Below are 13990 nucleotides of genomic sequence, written 5' to 3' on the forward strand. Positions count from 1 at the left end.
TGGAACGCCACAGGCAATTCGCCAGATAAAAAGATCGTGTATTGTATGTGCAGCAGGTATCAACTTTTAAGAGAAGCCCGACAGTCTCTGGTCAAGTCCTAAGGCCGCGTGAGAAACTCAAGGTGGGACTGGAAAATCTTGCCCTAATCTCTTTACCACAAAACTGACCCTGCCCTCCTACTTTCTGCATCTTTGCACCCGACACACTTGCCCAGAACCTTCCAAACCAAAGAAGCCTCCGACAGAGGCAGCCTACAAGAGCCTTCAAATTCCCGGTGAAACCTGACAGCTTTGTAAAGCCTCTCAGAAGGAGAAAAGATCAAATGAGACCGGCTCAGCGGGGTCTTCCCGAGGTGACCCCGGAGTTAACGTATTTATTTTCACGCTGCAACTGCTGATTGCTTTACAGAGACATTTCATGCTGTAGCTCTGCACGGAGCTGAGGACAAAAGTAAAATTTTAATTAATGTTATAATTATTATAATTATTCTTTAAGAAAGCTATTAAATAACCTGTACAAAGCCCGGCCCAGTCCTAGCAAAAAACACAGCACTATTTCAAATCTCTCAAGGTTCTTCCGCTTCGATTTCAGCAGCGTTTCCTATATACAAAGGTCAGCCCAGGGTAGTCCCCCCAAACTGTAGGTCTCCCAGATGGTGGGAATGGTTCAGAGCCTGAAACTGCTCTTTCGTGACACACAGCTCTCAACCCTACCTCCCCTGCTCTTCCTGGGCACATGGTCCTTGTCCGCAGGCCGGCCAGGGAGCTGGAGGCCTAGCGTCGCTTTTGGGAGGCGGGCAAGCAGGAAGGGGCAAGTAAGTGCCTCAGTTGGGTCTCCTCTCGGCCGGCTGCCCACAGGTCACCGGAACCTCTCCGAAGAGGCGCTGGGTAGGGAGCCCGAGGCAGGAGAGGCATCGAGTCGCCCCCGGGTGGGCTTACAGGTCCCGCGGGTCCTCCCGCTTGACTCCGGCCTCAGCAACTTTGAGCTTCTTATTCTGGTGCGTCTTTACGTGCTTGGCGAGGTGGTCGCTGCGCATGAAGCGCTTGCCGCACTCGGGACAGGCGAAGCGCTTCTCGCCTGTGTGAGTCCTCAGGTGCCGCTGCAGCTCGTCCGAGCGCGTGAAGCTCTTGCCGCAGAAGAGCCAGTTGCACACGAAGGGCCGCTCGCCCGTGTGCCAGCGCAGGTGCGCCTTCAGGTGCGACGTCTTGCCGTACACCTTGCCGCAGCCTGGCACGTGGCACACGTGCTGCTTCTTCTTGCCCGGCTCTGCCTCCGGGGTGCCGCCCGCCGCCTGGCAGTTGGGGCAGCGGCAGCGACGGCACCTCCTGGCCGTGGCCGCCAGGGGGGCCTTGGTTTGCAGCAGCGCAGCGATCTGACTCTGGTATTGCGCGAAGTCCGACGGGCCCAACACCAGGCCCCGCTGCAGCGCGGCGGCGGCGGCGGCGGCAGCGGCGGCCGCTGAGGCCGGGAAGCGGGGCGCGTGGGGCCCCCCCGCACAGGCGCCGGAGAGGCTGCCCCCCGGAACCCCCGAGGTTCCCGGACCGGTGCCGGCCTGCGGGATACTCCACCACGGGAGGTCGTCGGGGGCCGAGTTGGGGGACAGCTGGCGGCACGTGGGCGGCGGAGGCGGCGGGGGCGGCGGCAGCAAGTTGGAGTAGCCGGGCGGCAGCGCGGCCTGGGCCGCGTAGGGCACGTAGGCGGGCGCGCAGCTGGCGGGCAGCGCCGCCATACTCGAGGGCAGCATCTTCACCGGTGAGAACTCGTAGGGGTACGAGGGGTCTGCAGGGGGTGTAAGCGGCAGCTCATGCGCCGCCCCGAAGGACGGCTGCAGGTGCGTTTTCTGCGGCGTCAGCCCCAGGCTGGGGTGCGGGGATGGCAGCGTGCCGGGCGAGTGCGCCGGCATGTCGGCGGTCCACGGGTGAAAAAGCCTGGAGGGCGAGCCCAGCGCGGGGTCGTACGACACCTGCAGGAAGTCCGGGGGCGCCGTAGCGCCCGGCTGGCCAATCCGGCTACAGGTGGCGGCTAGCAGCGCCAGGGGCGAATGCTTGCCCAGGTCTGGGGAGGCGCTGGGGGTGCGGTCCTGCATAGGCGGCGGCACGGGAGGGCGGAGAAGAGACAAAAGGTTAGCGCTCCAAGCGCGGTCTCCGGGCCGGCCCGCCACACCCACGCCGGCTATTATACCGCCGCCCCTCCCCCGTCCTGGGTGTCCCTCCCCCGCCACCGCACACCACGCACGCACCCACCAGTCCCGGGAAACTTTTGGTGCTTGCGCTACCGGGACGCGGAGCGCGGGAGCGCTTCCTGTGAAACTACTTGGTGTAAAGAGACGCCATCTAGCCTCAGAGGAAGACACGCACAAAGTGGGAGGGGAGAGAGATCCGACGGGCCACTCCCGGCTCCGCGGCCAGAAAGGGTCTGGAAACACCCACAGCCCGGATGCCCATCCGCCTTCCCTCCCATCTTTTAAGCTCTCATTTCCACGCTACTCTCGCGCTCCTCCTCCGCCCGCCCCAGGAGGGCCCAGCGGGGTGAGCTGGGACCGGTTCTCAGCCAGACGCGCACCTCCGAACAAGCCCTGGATACGCGCGTCCCTCCCCCAAAGGCCACACTCTTGACACCAGGGTTCAGTGTGAAGTTGGTGTGGGCACCCCTAGGTCTCACTCCATTGGTATCCACCGAGCGGGATTCCCTTTGAAATTCAGGGTGCACAGAATATCAGGAAAGATCCAGGCATGACCCTTCCCACCTTTCCCTTGCCCCCTCCGAGCCCAGCCCTGACCTGGAGGAAGGCCTGCAGAGAGTCGTTCCGGAGGACGGCCACGGCGGCCATGGCTATGGCTTGCGGGCCGTTGGCTGAGGAGCAGGGCGCTGCTGAGGCATGGAGACCCGAAGGCGAGGACGAAGGGCCGCCTTAGCGTCCCTCCCGGGCGCCCTCAGTGCGCGCCGGGGCCCTCCCCGCCCGCGCCCCTCGCCGCAACCCGCTCGCTCGCCCCGCGAGCGGTCTGAGCGCTTCAGGCTCACCTCCAAGAATTTGATAAGGACTTTGCTGGGCCGCCAGCCAGTCAGAGGGAAGATTTATGGCTTTGAAGTTTGCCGCTACCCAATCATCAAAGAATAGCGGCTCTTTCAGAAGCGAAAGCAAATCCTTTGAATCCACAAAGCTCCTATGGTGTGTTTGTTGGTCTGGATAAAAGAACTGATTATTAGGGGGGATGGGAAGGGAGGAGATAAAGGCGGGACAATTAATGAAGTAATCACTATGTGGGAAATGTATATACACAAATAATTGGATTTTCCTGATCAAAGGGGGCCTTGCCGCCTGGAGACCCGCGCTTGGGTTGCTTGAGACACTCTATCCCCCTCTCCCGCCGCCCTCCCCCCCCCCGCTCCCTTGCAATTAAAGATTTGCGCCAAGGCAGCGCCCAAAGTGACAAAGTATCTTTGCTATCTCCAGAGAAATCTGCCTTCGGCTTCCAGGCGCGGGACTTGGAGACGAAGATGAGGGTAATTGTCTCCTCTCCGACCCCGGTACTTACACACCCGGCACCCGGACAGCACAGGCACCGGCCCGAGCACGTCGTCAACCCGAGCACACCTTGGACCCGAGGGAATTCCCGGGGCTGAATGTGGCACGCCCTGCGCCCCGCCCGCCTCATGCTCCCCCTTCCTCCCCCAGCCCAGCCCCCGCGGAGCGGTGAGCAGCCCTGGGACCTGGGGCGGGGCCGGGCGGCCGCCCAGGGCGGCGGTGGGTGGCGCGCAGGCTCCAGGGCCGCCTGCCTCTCTTGCGACGTTCCGGCTGGCGACCTGGAAGTTCTCGGGCCACAACTTTTGCAAATAGTGAGCCTGCGAAATACACCCGGGCCACGCTTACCCCCAAAGCTAAGCTTGGCGGGACACTCAGAGCAGCTCGAGGGGGAAATGTTTGGTGTCTTGCTCTTCTCTCTCGGAGCAGGCAAGCTGACCGCTATTAAGCCCCACCGAAACCCACAGAGATGCTGGAAATCCGCACCCCGGCGCCAAGCCCGGCCAGGCAAGTGCGCACGCCTGCAAGCCGCACACACCTACAGGGAACTAACCGAAAAAAGTAAGGCGCGGTGGAGGAAGACCGTAGCTGTTCTTGTTGAGCAAACCACAGATAGTACGAGGGTGGCTCCCTAACCGGAAAGAAAAGTCAATAAAAACTGTTGTTCCCAGCGCCTTTGTAAAGAAAAGAAATTTCTTCAGGCGCGGGCCGTGCTTCGCTGGGGTCAGGAAAACGCTCTCCAGAGTGTGGTCTCCCCAAACCCTCGCTGCCAGCCATGCCTGGCCCAGGAGGGACGGCAGGCCACCTGCCTTCCTCCGGCCCACGGCGCAAGACGCGTCCTGCAGGGGAGGTACGGACACCCAGATCTCCTCACCCGGGAGAGCAGGAGGGGCGTCTCGGTGTCCTCACCGCGCTGGAGGGCATTAGGGGCCGGGAATGGCCTCTGAGGCCTCCAGCCGGCGGCCACGCTCCGTGGAACGGCGCAGCAGAGTGGGCCGCCTGCGCTTGGCCAACCCCGCTCCACTTGCGGCGTCCGGGTACACCGCCTCTTCTCTAGGACGCGGCCGACCGGGCAGGGATCCTCTGAGCCAACTCGCGCCCGGGCTTCCTGCGTATGGTCCTCCCGGGTACCGCGCAGCAGCCGGGACTGACGTGGAGAGGTCGGATCAGGTGGCCCAACTCGCCGTGCGGCGCCAGCGGTTACCCCAACACCAAAAGGCTTCTGATTCGAAGTCTGGGCTGTGTATTGGTGCCCTCTGCACTCGCATTAGGGGTCAGGACACTATGCCACCAGGCCATTTCCCCACACCCAGGGCCGGCCAGCAAAATAGAAACATCTTGCTGAAGGCGAATGGGCCAAATGCAGCCCCAATACTACGCTTGAGCACTTCTCAAGTCCCGTCCTTGCACGCCCCTCTTCTCTGCAACAAGGTGTCACCCAGGAACGGTGAGCAGTGACTGCACAGCTCGGCCGACGCGGTCTGGCTCCTGAAGAGGAGGTCCGAGTGCTCTGGGAGCTAGGAATGAGAGGGGACTTAGTGTTTTGCTCCGGAGGCCCAGAAGACCTACACTTGTCCACAATGCGTCCAGAAAATCGATTACCCGCGAAGCCTGGGATGGGAAGGAGCCCTTTCCCGCCTGCAAGTCAGAGGCCAGGGAGTCCCATGGTGCACACACACACACACACACAGGCACCTGTCGGCACTGTCGAAGCGGGCCTGGTCCCTTAGTGAGTTTCCTCTCGGGCTCCTTTGGGCTCTTCGACCTCCATTATCGGTGGTTGCAGGCCAGGCTGGGCCAAGCAGGCTAGGTGGCATTCTCGTTTGCCGAATCTGTTCACTATTTTAACAAAAAGGCAAGAGAAGCCAATTCACATCTCCATAGTTGTTATAGAAGAGAACTTTTTCTCCAAGATGCCCCATTAGCCAATAAGCCACCATCTGTGGCCAGCAGGGAGAGAGTAGTGGGTTGGTGTTAAGAGCTCCAACTCTGAGAATCTGAAGGCCGATTTCTAGATGCCACTTTCTAGTTGATGACCTGGCTGATGACCTGGGCCAGCAACTTACAGAACCGCTTTGTGCCTCAGTTTCCCAATTTGTAAAATGGGGGTTATAGCAATGCTCACCTTGTAGAGTCCTTGTAGGCTTAAAAGAGGTAAATACATTCAAAGTATTTAGGATTGTGCGGGTGCACGGTAGGCCCTCCCTTGACTGAAGTCCTGGCTCTGGGCCTCTCCTCCATTTGTGAACACCCGCCGGGATTCCAGCCCTCCCAGGCGCAAGCTGAAGTCTGGAGAGAGACTTTCACAAAGTGCTGTTTTAGCCTCTCTCCCTTTGCACTCGGGGCTCCTGAAAAACTTATTCTTAATGAAGTACTGTTCGGAGCGTCCATTAAAAATGCAATGCCGGGAGATCAAAGTACAATATTTATTTTTAAAATTTGTTGCAATCACCAAGAGATACAGGTATTAAGGCCAAATGTCAGTTCCGTTACACAAAGCCCTGCGCCCGGAAAGAGCGTGTGGCTGCTCTGCCATAATGTAAAGAGACATCAAAGACCAAGCGCGCTGCAAAAGTACGCAGCCGGGAGGAGGGAGTGAGCCCAGGAGGGCTGGGCGATCCCCAGACGGCGCGGGGGCTGCGGGGGCTTCGGGGGTGGGGTCAGTTCAAAGAGGTGTCCGCTGGGGCGCGAGCTCGCAGGAGGGAAGATTTAATGGGCTTTTTTTGTTGGTGGGTGTGTTTGTGCACCGAGGACCCAGGAACTCCTCTGTGGTCCTCCAGTCCGAGGGCGGAGGCAGGGGGCGGGGGTGGGAAGCGGCGAATGGGGAGCAAACTTTAACCACGGCGAGGGGGGGCGAGGGGGCGGAATACCAGCCTCCCGGCGGCTGCTGGCGCAGTGGAGCCGTTCTGCTAGTAGCTCTCCGTGCAGCAGGGTTCCGAGGCTGAGAAGTTAGCCTCGCGGTTTCTTCGCGGGCGGGCAAGTGCTGACCAGGTGCTACCTGCGAGGAGAGGCGGGTAGGTGAACCCGCACAGGCATTTGCGTGATGGACTGACCTGGTGTGCGTGCTCCGGAATCTACTCCAGGAAAAAAAAAAGTGTTTACTGAGAGCTCTGGGGCTGCAACTTCGCGCCGAGCCTGGTACCTCGCCTCAGGCATTTTCTTGCAGCAACCGGGGACTCCTGCCCCTGGGGTCAATCCAACTGGTCTCCCATTTTCAGTTGATTTTTTAAAAATCTGGACATGATTTAGGTCATTTCGACAAATTCTTAATTCACCAGCTCTTTACAGCAAGGTGTTGCTTGACCTCCCAGTCTCGCCCCTTGTCTGCCAAAGCCTTAACCTTCCAAGGTCGCGCATCCGCCTAGTTAATACAGTACCAGTCGTTGTTTTATTAAAGGTGCTGGGAGGGGAGGGGTCAGAATTTCCCTCGTGCTAGCAGAGCAGGGTCGCAGGAGGAGGCCGGTGCGTTTCTTCGGTCATCTACAACCAAGTATTCTTAGAGCAGTCACTCGTTAGCCTTTTGAAGTTATGCTAGAGCAGAAAGCTGCTATTGTTTTCAGCTCTCAACAGGGAAGAGATCAAACTTTGCCTCTTCAATTTGAAAGTTGTTTTGTTTTGTTTTTTTTTAAATAGTGGTGGGGGGGTGTGTGTTGCAATCGGACACACTCTTAACTGTGAGGGTTTGGAGCCATCTCACAGTTTAAACTGCAAACCAAATCACAGATGCCCTAATGCTTGCGCCTGAAACAGGGCCGGGATCGTTATTACAGCCGAGAGCATTTTGTAGCAAGGAATTACAATGCTGGGAATCTTTGGAAAACACTGGCTTGGCTTTGGAAAGTTTCAGTTAGAAACCTTGAGTTAACGTTAAGCTTACTCTTCAAATTTGGATCAGTATGTAATGGAGGAAGAAGTGGAATTCTAAATCTAGGAGGGATACTTTATCTCATCCAGTTAGACTCCCCCACTTGACGGCAGAAGGAAACAATGTTCACATACATGTGTCATGCCTGTTCAGTGCTGTGAACTTCAGTAGCTATTCAATAGATGCTTATCGGTGTTGGGTGGTAGCATAGACTTGTGTGTACCAGTGTTACCTGCATAGTGATTGGTGCTACAGAACACACAAATGCAGTAGGGACACAGAGGAGAGCACTGGCAAAGGCTGGGGTAGTTAAGGGAGGTTTATCAGGGAGCTGGGGTTTGAAGGAGCCTTTAAGGACCTATGGAATTTTAACTGGGTTCATAGAAGGGAGGGGAAAGTACAGCAAGGAAGGAGAACTCCCCTTCAGGGAGGAGCTGAATAACCATGGAAGATGAAATTTTGCATCTTTGATTTGCTGGTATAAACTGGGTGGGGCCGTATTAGAGAATCAGAGAGAAGAGTTTGGCCCTGATGCTATATGTATTCAGTAGTAGGACTTTAGGCTCCTGAGCAGATGAATTACATAAATTCAATTCATTTCTTAAATTTCCTTCTTTAGGAAGGTTGGCTTGCTGAGGGCTTGGAAGGATAAACATGGATGCAGATATCTCTGTGTGAGATGGTAAAGGCCTAATCTGGGAACTGGTGTGGTAGTGAAACAGTGACAGACATTTTAAAGGGAAAAAGAACAAAACTTGATTAACAGGTTGGAATAAAAGATAAAACAAAGGGAATAATTAAAAAGATCCCTCTCTTGACAAATGGTGCGGGGACAACTGGATATCCACATGTAAAAGAATGATGTCAGACATTTTCCTTACAACATGCATAAAAATTAACTCTAAATGGATCATAGATCTAACTACAAGAGTTAAACTATAAAACTCATAGAAGAAAACATAGGAGTAAGGCCTTATGACCTTGGGTTAGGTAACGCCTTCTTAGATATACCGAAAGCACAAGTGGCAAAAGAAAAAATAGATTAATTGGACTTCATAAAAATTTAAAACTTTGTGCTTCAAAGGATACCATCAAAAAAGTGAAAACCCCCACAGAATGGGAGAAAATATTTGGAGATTATATATCTAATAAGAAACTTGTATCCATAAGGTATAAAGAACTCTTGCAACTCAACAATTTTAACCCAATTTTTTAAAAAAAGCAAAGGATTTGAATAGACACTTCTCCAAAGTAGATACGCAAAAGGCAAATAAGCACATGAAAAGATGCTCAACATCATTAGCCATCACTGAAATACAAATAAAAACCAAATGAGGTCCTGGTTTACACCTACAACGATGGCTATGATGAAAAAGATAGTAAGTTTTGGCGAGGCGTGATAAAACTGAAACTCTCATGAACTGCTGGTAGGAATGTAAAATGGTGCAGCCACTTTGAAATACAATTTGGCAGTTCTCAAAATGTTAACCACATAGTTATAATTCTACTCCTAAATATAGATCAAAGATAATTGAGAACATATGTCCACACAAAAACTTGTATGCATGTCATAGCAGCATTATTTGCAATAACCAAAAGGTAGAAGCAACCCAAATGTTCATCAACTGATGAATAGATACACAAAATGTGTTACATTTATACAATGGAATATTATTCAGCTGTAAAAATGTCTTAAATACTGATACCTGTTACAATATGGATGAACTCTGAAAACATTATACTAAGTGGAAGAATCCAGTCACAAAAGATTACATATAGTATGTTTCCATTTATATGAAATGTCTAGAATAGACAAATCCAGAGACAGAAAGTAAATCAGTGGTTACCAGGCCCTGTGTGGAGGGGAGAATAGGAAACGATTGTTTTGGGACTTTGGTGGGGGTAAAATATTCTAAGATTTATTGTGGTGATGGTTGTACAATTCTGTGACTATACTAAAAACCATTAAATTGTGCACTTTAAATGGATGAATAGTGTGATACCTGATTATATTTCAATAAAGCTGTTAAAAAATCAAAAGGAACTCAAAGTTTTAGCCTGTGAGGCAGCAAGAACGGTTCAATTGCTGACAAAGTGGGAGATTAAAGAAGACAGACAGATTGGAGTTAAGTGGAAGTCCTGAATTCAGTTTTGGGCCAAATTGAGTCTAAGATGATGTAGGCTGGATGTTCATGGGGAAATGCTTGCAGAAAGCTGGAAGTGTGGGGAGTGGGCAGTGCAAGCAAGCGATAGGGCTAGAGATAAGGACTTGTGAATTTTGGGGAAGTAGTAATGGTGGAAAAAGTGAGCTCACTGAAGTGGGTGGAGGTCAAGCAGGTAGAGGAAAGCTACAGCCGAATTTGCAAGGAAACCCCAATTAGAAGATGAACAGAGGGAGAGGAACCATCAAAGCAGCCAAAGGATAAGGAGTCAAGAAATGCCAGAGAAAACAAAAAAATGTCGAGGTGGGAGATGAGTAAGAACACTGGACATGACCAAGGGCATCGGAGGTGGGGTGAAGGGCTAGAGAAAGGGTAGGACGAAACAGAGAGTCTGTCTGATTTGGGAGGAAGCTTTGAGAATCCACTCTCAGAACTGAGGTGAGGACAGGAAGCGGATTAGTCTAAGCAGCAGCTGGATCAGATAGCAGGGTCAAGGCAAAAGCCTCATGTGTGTGTTTTAGGATGTGGTTAAAAGGAAATGTTAGAAAGAGGGGGTGGTTTTAGGTGGGGAGCCTAGAGACTGGGTGTTTGCAGTGGAGGTGTGAGGCCTTCCTTTGATGAATTGCAGAGAGAGGCAAGCAAGTGTAAACTGCAGGAGGGAACTTCTGATGGCGGGGCATGCCAAATGAAACTCAAGGGGGAAGCTCCTTATTTATTCATTTAAAAGTACAAGGTAGTAGCAACATGGCTGGACCTAGAGATTTTCATACTAAGTCAGACAGAAAAAGACAAATATCATATATCACTTATATGTGGAATCTAAAAAAAAATGATACAAATGAACTTACTTACAAAACAGAAACAGACTCACAGGCATAGAAAACAAAGTTATAGTTACCAAAGGGGAAAGGGGGTGGGGAGGGATAAATTAGGAGTTGGGATTAACAGATACACATTACTGTATATAAAATAGATAAACAAGGACCTAGTATATAGCACAAGGAACTACATTCACATCTTGTAATAACCTATAATAGAAAAGAATCTGAAAAAGAATAAATATATATGTATGTATAACTGCTGTACACCTGAAACTGACACAATATTGTAAATCTTCAATTAAAAAAAGGTACAAGGTAAAGTCATTGCTGAGAGTGAAGGCTGGGGTGGGGGGGCGGGTCCCACATTAAAAGTGCAGCTGGAAACGGGTTACAGATCAGGCGATGCTTATACGTACTTGTGCCAGGGCTTGTCCTGTGTGTTTTACTTGATTGCATTCAGGCCTCACACACTTAAGCCCTGCCTTCTAGTCCACTCTACTGGCATTTGGATTTCCTCAGACAAGAATGCAGCCCCTCTCCTTACCTTCCTGTCTGGTAAGGAGAGGGGCAGTGCAAATGTCCTGCTCTGGGGGCTGTCATGTGGGGCAGGGGGAGAAGCCCTGGGGTGTTACCTGCCTCCCATGGGAGGGAGGTGCCCACATAAACATGCTTTTTCAGAGGGGGCATATAAAATTGCTTTCTCTGGGTTGTAGGCAAAAAAATTGCTTTCAACAGCACTACCATGGATATGAGTGATCTTTAGGTACAGACAAGGCCCGCTTACAAAAGACATATCCTAGAAAAGGTAGTACCAAGCTTCCTTTCTTAGTGGTGTTGGTGGTATAGTGGTGAGCTTAGCTGGCTTCCAAACTTCCTTTCTTAAGGATATCTTTTCCTATTTTAGTTTATCCATTAATATTCATGTTTTAAAATGACCCCGTGTTTGATTTGTGACAAGGATCACTTGATGCCAGAAGAAATAAAGGCACAGAGAAGTGTAAGGACTGAGGTCGTGGCAGGAGCCTGCAGAAGCTTAAGCTCATTCTGCAGCTCGTCTCCCATCTTTATTCCTCGGCACAGGGAGCCCAGTCTGCACTGAGTACAGAGGATGTGTGTGCAGCTGAGCTCAGGCACAGTTGGGGGGTCCCGGAGATAAAGAAGATGTACCCTGCCCTTGGGTAGTCTGGAATACAGTCCTGAGGACAAGAAAGCTCACAGGGGAGCCCCAGTTTGGGTCACAGGACCACGGGGAGGTTACTGAGGGCAGGTGAAAGGACTGAGGCCCAGAGATGTGAGTGGCTTCCTGAGATCACACAACACAGTGGAAGAACTGAGTCGTGCCTACGTTATTTCTCCAGTGCCGATAGAAAGCAGGACTATTGAAAGATTTTCCCTGACCTGTTACTCATTTGTGGGAGCATCTTTTCCCTTAAAAGAAGAGAAAGTGATAAATCTTTAAGCTACACAATAAATTTACACATAAATTTCTGGAAATGTGATCTGGAAATAGCAATAAAATGAAAACATACATTAATATAAAGGAAAATCACTTTGGATACAGGTCTAATAAAGATTCTGTCTGCATATCAAGAAATGCAAATAAACTCTGGACCCTCCATTTTTAACCCTCTCAGTCCAGTCCCCCTGGATGGAGGGGGTTGTGGCCCAGAGGCTGGAAAAAGGAGTGCTGATGAGGTGGTGGGTTTGCACCACGATCTCTCTGGTGTGCTGGTAGTGGTCTCTGGGTGGCCACGGCGTGTGCCCTGTCTGTGCACCAGGCACTTTCACTCACAGTGTGCTTATGTGACTGTGTCCTGTGGGTCACACTGTCATCACAGCAATACAAGGTCTCACCAAATCTCTCACAACCCTATTTTATGGATGGGGGAGTTGTTGCCCAGAGGGGTTAAGTTATTTGCCCAAGATACTGTTGCTGGAATTGGATCCAGGTAATGTTACTCCAGAGGGCAACCTTTTAACCCTCAGGATAGAGTGCCACCCTGAGCGAATGCAAGTCTTCCTATTATTAGAAAAACAATGTATGTGTCTATGGGTCTGCAGTGATGGTATTAAACAAGAAGCCTCGGTAATTTATTGGCCGCATTTCAGGTTGTTTGTTATTTGCCTCATGGTTAAAATGTCAGACCTACATGAGACGTCTGCTCTCTGTTTTACCCAAGGAGAGAGACAGGTTGACCTCAAGGAGGATAGTATGGATCTATGACCTTTTGTTTCATGGCTAGAGTACTCTTCTCTCCCCCTCACCCTCATCCCAAGCCACCAGGGGGCACACAGAATCAGCTATTTACCTTGTCTCCAATTTTAAGGATATAAGAATGAGTCCGATATCTTTAGGGGTCCAGCTGGGGACACACTAACACAAACATCAGGTCTCTGAATGTCCCCAGTTCTGTTTAAAAGGTCAGCTCACCCATGGGCCTTTTGCTCTTGAGAAACAACACCCTTTTATGTGGGTTCTAGGATCACAGTTTGGTTTCAAGTAGGAACTGTTCTCTTTACCCTGGACCTTCCCCTGCAGAATCACTCAGACCCAGATGGTCCCTTTGGGGACCCTCACTGACCCTTCTCTCCATTCGCTCTCTTCTCTCGTTTTTGCCTTTTCAGAGCTGCTCCCTGAAATCTTTCTCATTTATTATCTTTCTAAGATTCGCCTAGGCGGCCGCTACACAAGACTCTAAAACCTACAGCAGGATCCATACTTGTTTCTTGCTTACTGTATGGTCAGGGCTCAGTTAAGTGAGTCGAATTCACTGGACCTAGTTTAAGCATAAAGGGACTTATTCCAAGGTAGCCAGTGTCTTACAGATTGACAGGAGGGCTGAAAAAACAAAGTCTCAGCTGAGCTATTAGGGTGGACAAGGAAACCACTGCCTCTGCCAGGATCAGAAGGCTGTGGAATTAGAAAGCTGCCTGCCTACTGGGAAGCCACAGTAACACCTGCCCAGTTTCAGAATTATGCCACGTCTACTGTGGTCTGTACCTTGTCTCTTGACAACTGTGTATGTAGGGCTATGACATTAGGACCTCTGTTACAACTATCATAGAAAAAGCAAATGTACCAGAACTCTGCTTACTGGTAGAGACAGCAGAAACACAGTTCCTGCCTCACAATTGTTTCCTTCTGTCTTCCAAATTTGGTATGCTGCATCTGATTGGAATAATCTAAATCATAGATCTGGAACCCTAGCTGCAAGAGAGTCTGGAAAATATAGATTTTTTTTTTTTTTTTTTAACTTTCTGGCCTAGAAAGAGATTGGAGTAGCTACTAAGTGAACCAATTCAAATATTTGCTACATTTGCTGATTATGAGGTTGCTTCACTTTAATTCCTAGTCTACATTCCCAGGTTCTCACTTCTCCTTTAGGGAATTGCCCAGGGATTGATATTCTCTTCCATCTCATTATAAGCACTAATTTTGGTCCAGTCACTCTGGTCCCAGCTACAGTGGAGTTATGTCATTCAACCAATATTTGTTGAGTTCCTACCATGTGCACTCCCTTGACCATTTCCTAATCTCATGATTCCCGAATCCGTCTTCAGCTTTAACTTTGACCTTTCTCTAGAACTCCAGCCCTGAATTATTAACTGCCATCCTTG

At 51.1% G+C, this 13990-nt stretch overlaps 1 protein-coding gene across 2 annotated transcripts; it reads right to left on the reverse strand.

The window, feature by feature from the left end:
• Positions 1 to 345: 345 nt before the first annotated feature.
• Positions 346 to 3596, reverse strand: SP5 (Sp5 transcription factor). 2 transcript variants are annotated; one of them, XM_029225560.1, is made up of 3 exons: positions 3538 to 3596; positions 3023 to 3184; positions 346 to 2081 (listed from the first exon to the last, which is right to left on the reverse strand). In XM_029225560.1, exon 3 carries the CDS (start codon positions 1902 to 1904, stop codon positions 936 to 938), a length of 969 nt encoding a protein of 322 aa, XP_029081393.1. In that variant the 5' UTR covers positions 1905 to 2081; positions 3023 to 3184; positions 3538 to 3596; the 3' UTR covers positions 346 to 935. The 2 variants fall into 2 exon arrangements, with proteins under 2 accessions (XP_029081393.1, XP_029081392.1); XM_029225559.1 differs by having other exon boundaries at positions 2781 to 3184.
• Between the last annotated feature and the right edge of the window lie 10394 nt (positions 3597 to 13990).

The sequence above is a fragment of the Monodon monoceros genome, unplaced genomic scaffold, assembly GCF_005190385.1.
Source record: "Monodon monoceros isolate NGI ecotype Baffin Bay Population unplaced genomic scaffold, NGI_Narwhal_1 Super_Scaffold_16, whole genome shotgun sequence".
NCBI classification, from domain to species: domain Eukaryota; kingdom Metazoa; phylum Chordata; class Mammalia; order Artiodactyla; family Monodontidae; genus Monodon; species Monodon monoceros.